At 39.3% G+C, this 12,644-nt stretch overlaps 1 protein-coding gene and 1 pseudogene across 4 annotated transcripts in view; both read right to left on the bottom strand.

The window, feature by feature from the left end:
• The window catches only part of LOC112469025 (kalirin-like), a 102,343-nt gene that overhangs the window by 65,476 nt on the left and 24,223 nt on the right, over positions 1 to 12,644 (bottom strand). For all 4 annotated transcript variants that reach the window (XM_025052132.1, XM_025052134.1, XM_025052133.1 and 1 more), the window contains exon 2: positions 1 to 210. This exon is cut by the window's left edge and continues 62 nt beyond it. In XM_025052132.1, the coding sequence (XP_024907900.1) occupies positions 1 to 210 (210 nt within the window). The remainder of the gene's footprint in view (positions 211 to 12,644) is intronic.
• Positions 5,724 to 6,302, bottom strand: LOC112486096 (annotated as a pseudogene).

The raw sequence follows: 12,644 nt of genomic DNA, 5'->3' as shown, positions 1-12,644 counted from the left end.
CATCGCGAACTTTCTTCTGCTTCTTGAGGTTCCCATCTGCCTTTCCACTGTTCAGCCGGCGCACAGGACTTGTCAGCCACTTCTTAAGTGTGTTGGTGGAGCGCTTGGGGCCGGGGGAGCTGTGGATGGAATTCAGGGAGGGCTGAGCCTGCAGGTTGGCCACTGACTCGGACTTGCCTCCATTTTCACTTGATGAATGAGAGTATCCATCTGAGGGAAAAGAACAGACAGATGTAGCCATGTCAGAAGCAGTTTTGGCACCTGCCAGCCTGGGAGGAAGATAGCTCTGTCCTCAGGACACTAGAACACAAAGCAGTATGTCAAGGCCTGCTGCAGACCCCAGTCAAGTAAACCCTCTCTAGAACAGTAATAGCCAACACTCAATTTTCAATGTGCAAGGCACCTTCCCAGGTGTTGTGGATACACGAGTGGCGAGAAGACTGACTCCTGCCTTCATGGAAACAATCGAGATCCTAAGCAAGAATTTCCAACCAACAAGCATGTCACGGAGCACGTCTCAGTGTATTCTAAAGATATATAAGTCACAGAGTTTATTTTCATAGGCCCTTTATTTGTAGTGCTTGACATAGACACACACACACACACACACACACACACACACACACACACACACACCAGCAGCAGCAGCAGAGAGAGGGAGAGAAGAGTGAAAGAGCAAGATAGAGGATGCAAAGTAAAGATAAATTCACACAGCAGTATGTGATTAATGCCAAAGGACTGGTATGGACTCCAGACGATAAGGAAGCAGAGTTCAGAGGAGGGTCAGGTCAGTGTTGGCGGGATTGGTCTGCAAAGGTTTAATAGAAGGGATGTGTCTGACTAGAAGAGAATGGAGAAGGAATTCCAAAAGAGAGACAGAGAGAGAGGGAACGAAAGCCTAGAGGCAGGAAAATTGAAGAGGTAACACAGCCCATGAGTAGACCCTTTGAATGAAATAAAGATGAACAGAGAAGGGGAAACTGGATAGAAAGTTTAGTGAGGACATTTAATAATAAACTAGAGGAGTATAAACTTTATTGTGAGCCTTTACTGAGATGACATGATATAAAGGGGGTTTGTTTGTTTGTTCGTTTGTTTGTTAATACAGCATAGCCCTAGGAAAGAGGGATTAGAATACAGAAGCCCACATTAGGTCTGTGCACAGGAAGTGCAAAGGAATGAACGTGAGACATTTCAAAGCAATGTCTTTGATACCGTTAGTGTCTGGATGACAATCAAAGGTGAGTTGTCTCTCTGTACACTGCTTCTTCTCATTACCAACATAGTCTTGGGATCATACTTGACTCTGTCGCCCCAGTGCCAGTTTGCATATTGATATTTAAACCTAACTCATGACTAGGTATTTAAACAAATTATAGCAGCGGCTTTTTACACCTACTCATCTCAAAGACCGAATTATCTTTTCCGATAATGACTTCATCCTAGACCTAAAGTAGAGGTCTAATCTAGACCTGGAGGCCCTCTGGCCTGGACGAAGAAGAAACAAAATCCTGAAAGGTGCATGAATGCTTTAGTCAAGGCAGCGCTGTCCCCAGTTTCCATGACAGATTGATCATGAGGGCACCAAGCTTGACCCTGCAGAAACTTTCTTAGAGATTGCTAGAGTTTCTTAGATATTGCTTAGATAGTGCATATTTTAGACGATAACAGAATATTTGCATCTAGAAGCACAAACGTTGAGCTCCTAAAGTCCCCTGGTATGAAGGGTAACTTACAGGGTTGCTCTGCTGAGAGAATATGTGGGGATCGACTCACTTGGTTGGCGTCCCTTTTAAAACGATGTGTAATCTTATCTCAGAGAATTCCTTACTGGCTGTGGTCTTGAATATGTTGACATTATTTCTGAAGTGTTTGGTATGGGTCAAACTCCTGTTCTCAGAAGCCTGGTGATAAACATCTCCCCAGTACTGGCAGTGTAACCAGGGCCTTTCTGTTATCTTTTTGCTGATAGGCTGCAGAAGCTTTTCATTCATCAGGCCTCTGTGGTACCACATGGCTCTATTAAATCCAAGCCTTCAAAACTTAGATTTATCGGCATATATTGTGTCAGCAGAACTAGAGGCCCAGCCACATTAACTGTGCCTAATGTTACTAAGCAAGATAGATGACCGTCCAAGTTTTCTGTTCTGTGGCAAATCACAGCCTCGCTCCGAGAGTCACTACTGTAAAATTTGACTATTCTTCTTCTCTCATTGTCAATTTGGTTCTGCTTTGGTGCATTCTGTACAAATTAACAGCAAGAGTACAAAGTCTAAATTAAAAATCAAGAGTAGTCTCAATTTTGTTGTTTCTGTATAAACAATTAGGGCCATCAACCACGGTCCACATAAAAGAATTCAAGAGTTGGAAGCCACCTATGATTCATCATCTAGTTAGACTTGAGACAGAACTACTTCTAAATCACTTTGTTCCCTTGGTTTTTTGTTTTTGTTTTTAAGTTTTAAGATGTAATCGACAAATAACATTGTATTAGTACAGGGTGTACAACATAATGCTTTAATATATGTATATGTTTTGTGAAATGATTACCACAATAAGTTAGCATCAATTATCTTATATAGTTGACATTTTTGTCTTGCAATGACAACTTGTACTCAGTCACTTTGAATGCATGGTTATAAAAGAATATGGCATTATTTAGTTTAGAAAGTTTGTACTTAGCCTAGTACTACTTCAAAGAATGGCTGGCAGGTTGTGCTCCACCCATCTTTGGAAGATGGCTGAAATTAGCTGTGTGAGAATTTATTCTAGTACCTTTCCCAACATAACAGTTAAGTGACTGATTTGTAACAACTTCAATAATAATACTGTTATCTCATCAAATCTTTCTAAGCAGAGGTAGGTGTTATTTTATTCTGGTCTTAGGAAATAGGAAATCAGAGTACTTCAGGAAACCAAGGCTCAGAGTTACAAAGTGGTAGAGACAAGGCTTAAACCGAGATCTGACTCCACTGCACATATATCTTATCTTATTCCTACACCTGTGTTCACTCCATACATTCCTTTACCCTCTATGATTACTGTAAAAAGGAGCATGGAGTCGCTAGTCTAAGCAACATTTCAAATATACATTTATACATAACTTATATGAGTTATAAAATTTCAATACTGAAAATAGTCTCAGTCTCATTAATTTTACGGAGAAGACAATGAGAGTTTCTATAAGGGAAATCCATTGTCACAAACGAGTTGGTCACAAGGACCAGAATCCAGGCATCTCTATATCTGCTCCAGGACTTTAAGCCAATGCTTGCTCTTCAGCCCTGAGGTGTAGAAACCGCCCATTAGACTGATAACAGGTTTTAAGCCACTGGGAAGACAAATGTGTCCCTTGACACTGCAGGTAATAAAGTTCCCCAGATGTTCTGGTATGTACCACTTGTCTTCTAGATCAGAAAAAAAAAAAATCATATTCTGCAGCTAATTTTATTATGAAATGTTTTCAAAATACAAAAAAATTATAGAAAAATTAAACATCCATGTTCCCACAACTTAGATATGATACATGTAAATATTTTTCCATATTTGCTTCACATTTTTATACAAGAAAAGATCATAGATATAGTTGAAGCCTTTTTTTTTTTTTGCTCATTTGTAATCCTGTTCCCCACTTTTCCTTCTCAGAGTTAAATTATCTTCTGAAGTTGGTATGCATCTTTCCCATCCATGTCGTTAGCCACTTACTGTGTATGCAAGTATATTATTATGTTTTATATCTTATGTAATTATCATAATGTAGGTATCATTTTGCAACTTACTCATTTATTCAAAATTATTTCAGATTTATCCATGTTCATACATATAGATCTAGTTCATTCATTTTAATTGTTGAATAATATTCTTTTTTGGGACATATCATGATGTCTGGAATACACTTTCCTAACAACAGATATTTAGGTTGTCACACACACACACACACACACACACACACACACACACATACACACAGAGTAATTTTAAGTAATTCTATACAGATCTCTTTGCATATGTGTGAGACACACACACACACACACACATACACACAGAGTAATTTTAAGTAATTCTGTACAGATCTCTTTGCATATGTGTGAAAATTCTTCTAGAACAGTTCTTCCCAAACTACCTATGGTAAGGGACCCATTTTTCTTATTTCTAGTCTGTTTTGGACCAATACTTTTATAAAATACAAAGTCACATTCTTGGATGTCATAGAAATGTCAAATTGTTATAAAAGCTTCTGAACGCTTATTCCCATTTTCTTATCTCACTGTGAATTGGTAACAAATAGTTCACAAACCTTCACCATCTGCAAATGCACCACTGAATAGCACCACTCTCAACTCTACAGCATCTAAAGCATACACGCAAGGTGGAGTTGCTGGGTTCAGGGAATGCACGTCATCAGCTTAACTAGGTGTCATCACATTGCTCTCCGATTTACTCCCACCAACCCTGTGCAAAAGTTCTCATCTTTCTGTGTTCTCCTCAATGCTTAATTATGCACATTAGTACATAATTTTCCTTTAGAAGAATGAAATATGTTCTCTCTAACCAAAAACACATACTTCAAGGAAGTAAACTGAGATGAATGTAGAATGCTTTAATAAGAAATGAAAAGGTATAAACCAGTTCCTCTAGATCAATAGGAAGTACATCCTATAGTTGGTATCCGGAGCAACAGGAAAAATAGGAAAGTTGACAGGGTAATCCATGAGGCTGAATGTCCAACTTCATAGACTGACTGGCATAAACTTACCTGCTTGGTCATGGGAATATAATGATACTAACAAAATCAAGAAAATCTAAATAAGCCAACAGACAACAAACTCTTATCCATCAGCAGACTTTCATACTATTTTTTCATTCCTACTTCCTTTAATTCCCAAGCCACCTCTTGAAACTACCCAGTTTCTTCCTTAATTTCTAAGCAAAGAAGACATGCTATATGGCCACAGAGTACATTCCAAAGCTTAACCAAAGACTAGAAAATTCTTGACACCAACACTCATCTCTTAACGATAGTTTATTGAAATGGATTAAAAGAGAGGCTCTGATAGTACGATTTTCCTGTCATGCTTATATAATCCAAGAACAACCTACTGGTGCCTACTGAGCAGATTGCAACACAGAGATAACCTGGGTTCTGGACCTAACTTGCTAGGCAGCACTATGTCGAATACTGTCCTTCTTTTACTTGGGTAGCCCTTCATTATCAACCAAATTAGAAGATTTTTGTGTACAAAGAAGATTTTTGGGTAGTAACTGAATATATTAGAAATTTGTTATTTCTAAATACAGCTCTTTTATAAACTTAATTTCCTTTTAACAAAGTTTCAACTCATATTTATTTCGCTTTCATTTCACTTTTTAAAAAAGCTTCAACCCATTTTGGTCTAGTGTAAAATTTGCAAAACTATTTCGAAAACAAAATACATTGTGTACAAGTCATCAGAGAATACAAATTTGGCAAATTATACAAATTATACAAATTATACAAATATAATATGGCAAATGGCTTATGGCTGCATCCCCAGGATCGTCATCCACTATTTTTCTAATCACAAAATATTGATTCAGATTTCTTTCCACTGACCTTAAAGTAAGCTGAAAGTAAAGAAAGACTATAGCTTAGACAAAGTAAAGAAAGACTATAGCTTAGACAAAGTAAAGAAAGACTATAGCTTAGACAAAAAGAGAAGAGAGTTCTATTAGTTTTGTGGATTTCATATCCCTAAAGGCCAGGAACACTGTCCTTGAAAGAAATGGGCTGGGACCCCAGAGAGCATGCGTATGTGCAGGTGACATCCATGGTTTAAATGGATCATGAGCACCCTGGAAGTGTAACTCACTGAGCTGGCCCACCATTTTCTACAATGGTTTGAAGTGCATGACTCAAGACTGAAAAACTCATTTTCCATCCATTCTTCTGGAGCTCAGTGATGGTATTCAATTATACCCCAAAGGCATGTCTTTCATGTATTGTATCGTGTACCTGCTAAAAGATATGGGGTCTTCTTGTTCTATATGAAAAATACCTGTCTTATCTAGATGGTTAGTGAGTCTATAAATGTACCCTTGGTATTTATCATATCACTGTATTGGAAGCTTTGAGTCCAATGGCTAAAATCAGAAGAAATCACTAGATATTTACTAGATATTTACAGAACAGTCCTTCAATCTCCTGTTCTTTTGTCTTGCTTTAGCTCCAATGATACAGGAGTAATTGTAAGCTCATCCTTATTGTTTTCCATAGCTAACTTATAAGGCAAATGCACTTCAATACATCTGTCTGCAAATATCATATACCTAAATATTGCTGTTTTCTTTGGCTTTCTATAAATAATTGACTTCACATAAAAATTATTGTAGTATTTATACATTTTTTTTCATACTGGCAATTGCACATCTAGAGAAGGGCATGTAATGGGAAGGTAGAGGGTGAAAATTCTCTGGGCAATAAATATATAAATCTAATGGTTTGTAAACATGGACAGCACAAAATCTACAGTAAGTATTAATATATCCTTCATGGCATAAGATAATGGCTCTGGCAGGTCTTTTAAGTGAAATGCTTGTGGAAGTCTATCTCCTGGTTGCATATTCAGCTGAGGTCCCGAGGCTATGTACCACCAGATTCTGGCATGGCTGGCTTCCCAGCAAACCATATGGTTGGTCATCTTGGAATCTGGGCCACTTGATGCCAGAGGATGAAGAAAGCTGGTATGGTGACAGCAATAGGACATGGAGAAGGGGAGGAATCAACGTGGTCCAGAAACACTGTTTCCTAACACTAGGAAACTTACTGCTTACTATGCCATAGCTTTTACATGCTTAGTTTAGGAATCTCTTCTTCAGTGAGTCCTTTGCCAACACATCATTCTTTACCTCACCAATTTTCATATATATATATTTTTAAACATCTAAATCCCTATGGATTTGGAACATCTATGTCTGCTTTTTCCCATAAAACTAAGAGTATAAAATGAAGGACCACCTTGAGCCATAAAAGCACATTGTATTGGACTATATCTTAGTTCATTTCTACGTATTGGTCCCCTTTTCTTCCTTATGCTGCTGTTCATATCCTGGTAGAATATGCAAAGATGATTCCAAACTCAGTGGCATCCACATAGGAAAAAAATCCTTTTCATTTCTAAAGCCCGTTGGGACATTAGCTTTTAATATAAGGTCTTCTCCAACAGACCAAAGCAGAGGTAAAAAGTACCTCTGGCTTCAATCTAAATGAACTCTTGGGAATTCTGTTCTAATTCAATCCAGATCTCCTTCAACTACTGCAGGCTCCTTCAATGCCTCCCCCACTCCTTCCCCTGACCCCTGACTTCTGTCGGGATGTCACTGGATGCAGAGGGGAAAATGGTAAAGTTTCCAACTACTTGTTGTTCGGGTCCTTTTGGCCTCAGTTTCTCTTGTGTAATCTTCCCTCTGAGCCAGAGACAGAGAGAGGAGAGCCCTCAAAGGGCACCGAGTCCCCCCACACAGGTAAGCACATCCTCAACACTCAAGGCCATTCCTGTGACATATCATCATGATGACTCACTTGATTCACTACCCCTCTATAGCTGCTTTTGGAAGGCAAAGGCTAAAACATTGTGTCTCTCTCTCTATTTTACCACCACTCTCTCTATATTCCAGGGGTGGATTCTGAAGCTTGACATATCAGATCAAAAGTCAGTGAGAGCTGCTCTACTGCTTTTCCATGAGTAAATATTCTCAATATTATTTCCATCTATATGCCCACTTCATTCTCCCAGATCAGTCACAGCCTCTGGAGAGGGAATGCACGTTTCTTACAAGCTGTGGAATAGAGAACTCTCTCCAAAGGCTTCTAAACCATTCGAAACATAACCACCAAAAGAACATGGTAAAACTTCACAAGTTCCAACTGATAAAAGGACATGCCATATTAGTTTAAAACCTAAATACAGATTTTTATTTAAGAAATGGTTTCTACTTGTGACAGGGCAACAAGAATTAGTGGATAAGCAGCAACTGAGGCCCCTTGAGATCTGCTTTCATCTGTAAAGGGAGCATGAGCACATGGAGGTCATCCAATCACGACACATGGTACCTGCCAAGTTCCAAGGCTGCGGGTAGGCATCTTCTGGCTTCATATCTTCACATGTAGCCCTCTCATGCTCCACACCTGGCAAGTAAGCCAGATTTCCCTGGTAAAATAGGGCCACTCCTGAGTCCATGATATATCTATAGCTGAGTTTTCTCCTAGGCTTTCAAATAAGCCTTCAGGTAGATTAAACGAGCTCCCTAAAACAGTTTACCCTATTAACTTACATAGTAACATTTTCTACTTTTGTTATCAGATTGTATGAGTGTAAACAAGTTCGACCCTAGTAATATTCACCAACCCTCAAAATAACATTATACAATTTATTGTATAGAACTGAATACTCTCTCAGAGAATGATCAAGGCTACCTGTTAGCTTTTCTCTCCTACGAGCAGATTCTTCATTCACAAAGATTTCTGCACTGATACTTTTTCTTCCCATACCCATTGTCACTGCCCTAATTCAGATCGTTTAGATCTAGTTGCTTTAACTATGTAACAACCTCTGAATTGGTCTCTCTGTATTCAGTCTTTTTTTCTTATTTATTCGACCTATCTCTGCTACCAGAACAATTACATTGCTTCCTGCAAGTCACTGCTCAAAATTTGATCAGTAAAATCTAACTTGCCAGCCTGCCATTTAAGGCACTCCATGATTAGACCTGAGTTCACCTTTCCACCTCTCTGAGTTTCCATTCTTTGATAGTCCAAGGATCTGAGACAGTGGTCCCCAGGCCAGCAATGTAAGCACCATCTGTGACCTCGTTAGAAATGCAAATTCTTAGGTCCAACTCCAGAAGTTCCAGATGAGAAAATATGGGGGTAGCCCAGCACTCTGTGTTTCAATCCGTCCTCCAAGTAATTTCGATGTATGCTAAAGTTTGAAAATGGCCATTCTACATGAACCCTTGGTTTTAGTCTAATTGTTTAGTTCACTACACCACCCATGTAGCATTCCTCATTGCTCATAGCACCTACTAAAAAGCCTATCTAGGACTTCTTAGATGACTAAGCTCAGCATATTTTCCTCTTTCTCTAAGAGCACCTCTTGTACCATTCATTTGGCACTGATAAATATTTGTTTATGTACTTAATCTCCCTAACTCTAAGTCCTTAAGGACAGAGATGTCTTCTATCTTTATATCCCCAGCATAAACTCTTTGGTCACAGAAGAACTCATTAAATGGCTGGTGATAAATAGCTCAGGCCAAAGAAAGAGAAATCATTGGAATCTGACTATTTTTAGGCCCACAGACTCCTAAGAAAAGTGAATCTTGGTGAGGTACTCATCTCTTGAACTTAGCAACGTAATTATCAATATAAGCTGGTGCTTCCTGTTTCTTAAAATGTTCTCAGTGTCACCCAGTCAATTAAGATGGATTAAATGAAGTTACCTGTTTCCTTACTGCAGGACTTCTAACAGTGGTTCCCAACCTTTTTGGAACCAGGGAATGGTGCTCCTATGAGAATCTACTGCCTCATGCATGATCTGAGATGGAGCTGAGGCGGTGATGCTCGCGCTGGGGAGTGGCTGCAAATACAGATGAAACTTTGCTCGCTTGCCCGCTGCTCATCTCCTATTGTGTGGCCTGGGTCCTAACAGGCTACAGACCAGCAGGCCACGAACCAGGACCGGTCCGTGGTCCAAGGGTTGGGGACTCCTGTTCTAGGAAACTGTATATGCTAATTAACATCATCATGTAGATGATGACTCTCCAAGAAGAATATATAGCATTTACCTAATTCTATTTATATGTTGTAGAAAACAGTGTGGTTAGCACTGATCTTGACTATTATTCCACCTCTGTCTGGAGTACAAAAGGTGATCTGATTCCTGAGGACGGTAATCTGATAGCCACGTTGCCAAACTCAAAACCTCTTATGAACACCAACGTGGGAGATAAGTTACAGTGCAGTCCAGTTATTTTTGGCATAGGCACTATCACATCAGAGTCTACCCAGAAGCCAGCAGGAAGCCTGACCTGGATTCCACTTACAATGTGCCCTTCAGTAGTAACCTTAACCAAAGGTGACCATGCCAGGCTTAATTACAGAGGCAGTGAGAAGGAGTTAAGCAGGGTGATGCTGGAAAGTTTAGGACTGTAATTAAGCACTACTTAACTGAAAACACTGCAATGGAAATTCTCCTAGGGAACTTGAGAGGAGGAGGAGGAGGAAACTGCGTGTCTGGAGGCAAAAACAGGTGGCTGGTGATCAATGACTGTTTTTAGCATCCTTTTTTTGACTTTTTTGTGGGGGTGGGGCGGGGACGGTGAGAAAGAAAGTGTTGAGGCTTAGGGTCTCCTGGACTTACAGTAGTTTGACACTCTGCAGTCTTACCTAGCTCTGTTTCTCCCAAGCATCATGCCAAGTGAATTTTCCTCTAAGTCCTTGCTACCTGGCTTGGAAGAAAGCAGCAGCAAACAAGCTAAGTTCAGTCTGGGCCTCCTAGTCAAGTGCAATCCCCCATTCTGCATTTCTCTACTCTATGTTCTTCATACGACACAGCCCTCATGGTCCTCCTCCCCACCTGCTCAAACTCAAAGCACAGAGTCACACTAAGGGTACACATGGCTAGGAAAACCCACTGCCTGGTCAGCCTGGCGACGAGGTTCACAAATGTGATCATTTCTTTATAATTTTTTATTTTAACATAATCTCAGATTTAGAGAAAAGTTGCAAGACTAGTACAAATAATTCCAATACACCCTTCACCCAGATCTCTCAAATGTTAATGTTTTATCATTTGTTTTTTCTTTTCTCTATTTCACTTACTTGCTCTCGCTCTTTCTGAGAATAATTCACAGAGATGATTGCCCCTTATCCTTAAAGATTTCAGTGTGTTTCCTAAAAACAAGGGTGTTCTCTTATATAAGCACAGTACAATCAGCAAAATCAGGAATTTAACATTGATACTCTATTCAAAAGTTACCAATTGTTTGAACAATGTCCTTTAGAGCAAAAGGTAATGTCTTTCATGACTTGGACATCTTTATAAGTTCATGGTAGTTATTTTGTAGAATATCCCTCAATTTGGGTTTGCTGAATGTCTCCTTATGATTAGGTTTAGAGTGTGCATTTTTGGCAAGAATAACCCTGAAAACGATATGCCATGTGAAGAGATGTATACTACCATGTGATCCAATTCTAGTGATGTTAACTTTGATTTTCTGGTTAAGATGGTCTCTGTTACTGGCACAATTTTCTAATCCATCAAGTTAAACTGCATATACCCTTAGTCCTAATGTTTTAAGATTCTGGTACAAATCAACTGTAAATGATGTGTGAACACAATTTCCTTGTAAAATATCCAATTCCATTCATAAAGTAATTTCCTGATCACAGATATGAAAGGAGAATAATTTCCCGCTCCATTGGAAATAGATTGAACAATGTGTAATGAAAATGGTGATTATGCTAAAGGTTAGAACTAGATTTTGTTAAAATTTTATAAGTTGTGCTTTGACATGCCATTTAAAGTTGATTGTAGCCTTGTGGACATACAAAACCAGTCAAGTTGAAGTTTCCACATGAAACTCATATTCCTAAAGGGGGATTCTAGTCTGGGGTCAGGTTTGTACCTAACCCATGAGTCCATTCTACAGATCTTGAAATTGTCACTAAAAATGGTATTGGAAGTTTTGGGTGGGGGCATAAAATTTGGGGTGGCTCTGTTAATAACATAATATTTTACTAATAGATACAGAAAGATCATCATGATAAAGAATGCTGATTGCTACAGAGTCTTCAGTATGGGAGCTGACCAGATGAAAAGGCTGGAGGTTGAAGAATGGAAACCTCCATTGAAGAATAATTTTGAGATATCTTCCCTGTCTCACAAGTCATCAAGTTTAAGAGTTAAAGGTGGGAGAAATGGCAAGCAGGTGATGAGAGAACAGATTAGTGAGAAACTTAGAAGCTCAAATGCTGGCCTCTAGTCTAGAAAACACTGAATGAGATTCCTTAACTGTTCTAGCAAATAATAAGCCTTGGGTACATGAAGAGTTGGGCAGAGAGGCTGGGTTGGGATGATACCTCTGGACTCTAGAAAGGCCACTTCCTAATTATACCCTGCATGTTATCTGCATAATTGGGACCAGAAACTCTCTTTAGCAAGCATCCTCTGCCTTTGAGTCAGGTAAGACAAGTAGACACCTTGTCTTCTAGCCAAGAGCTGATTTTTATGACAGCACTATTTCGACTTTCTTTCAATCAAGAGAAATATCCAAAATGTCCACTGGGCTGCTAGGACATAGGGTTCTTATTCACCTAGGGAAGGGTCAAAGGTCAGATATCTTTGCGGGGACCAATAGATAAGGTAAACATGAGAAGACTTTCAATATAGAACAATCGAGAGAGGCATGGAGTGGCAAAATAGAAAGTGTAGGTTGGCTAAAGACATCCACATTCATATTTTAAAAAAGGACTCATATGCTCTGCTGCCAAATACTACAAATCTGGAACCAAAGGCTCAAGGGCTGCTACTTTACCATGCTTGCCCAATGGTGACAAGGCCATCTCTCCTCTTTACTGGAGCTGAAATCCCCAGCTTCAAGATCAG

The sequence above is a fragment of the Pteropus alecto genome, unplaced genomic scaffold (assembly GCF_000325575.1).
Source record: "Pteropus alecto unplaced genomic scaffold, ASM32557v1 scaffold251, whole genome shotgun sequence".
NCBI classification, from domain to species: domain Eukaryota; kingdom Metazoa; phylum Chordata; class Mammalia; order Chiroptera; family Pteropodidae; genus Pteropus; species Pteropus alecto.
The sequence above is the reverse complement of the archived record's forward strand: the minus strand, read 5'-3'. Positions and strand labels throughout refer to the sequence as shown.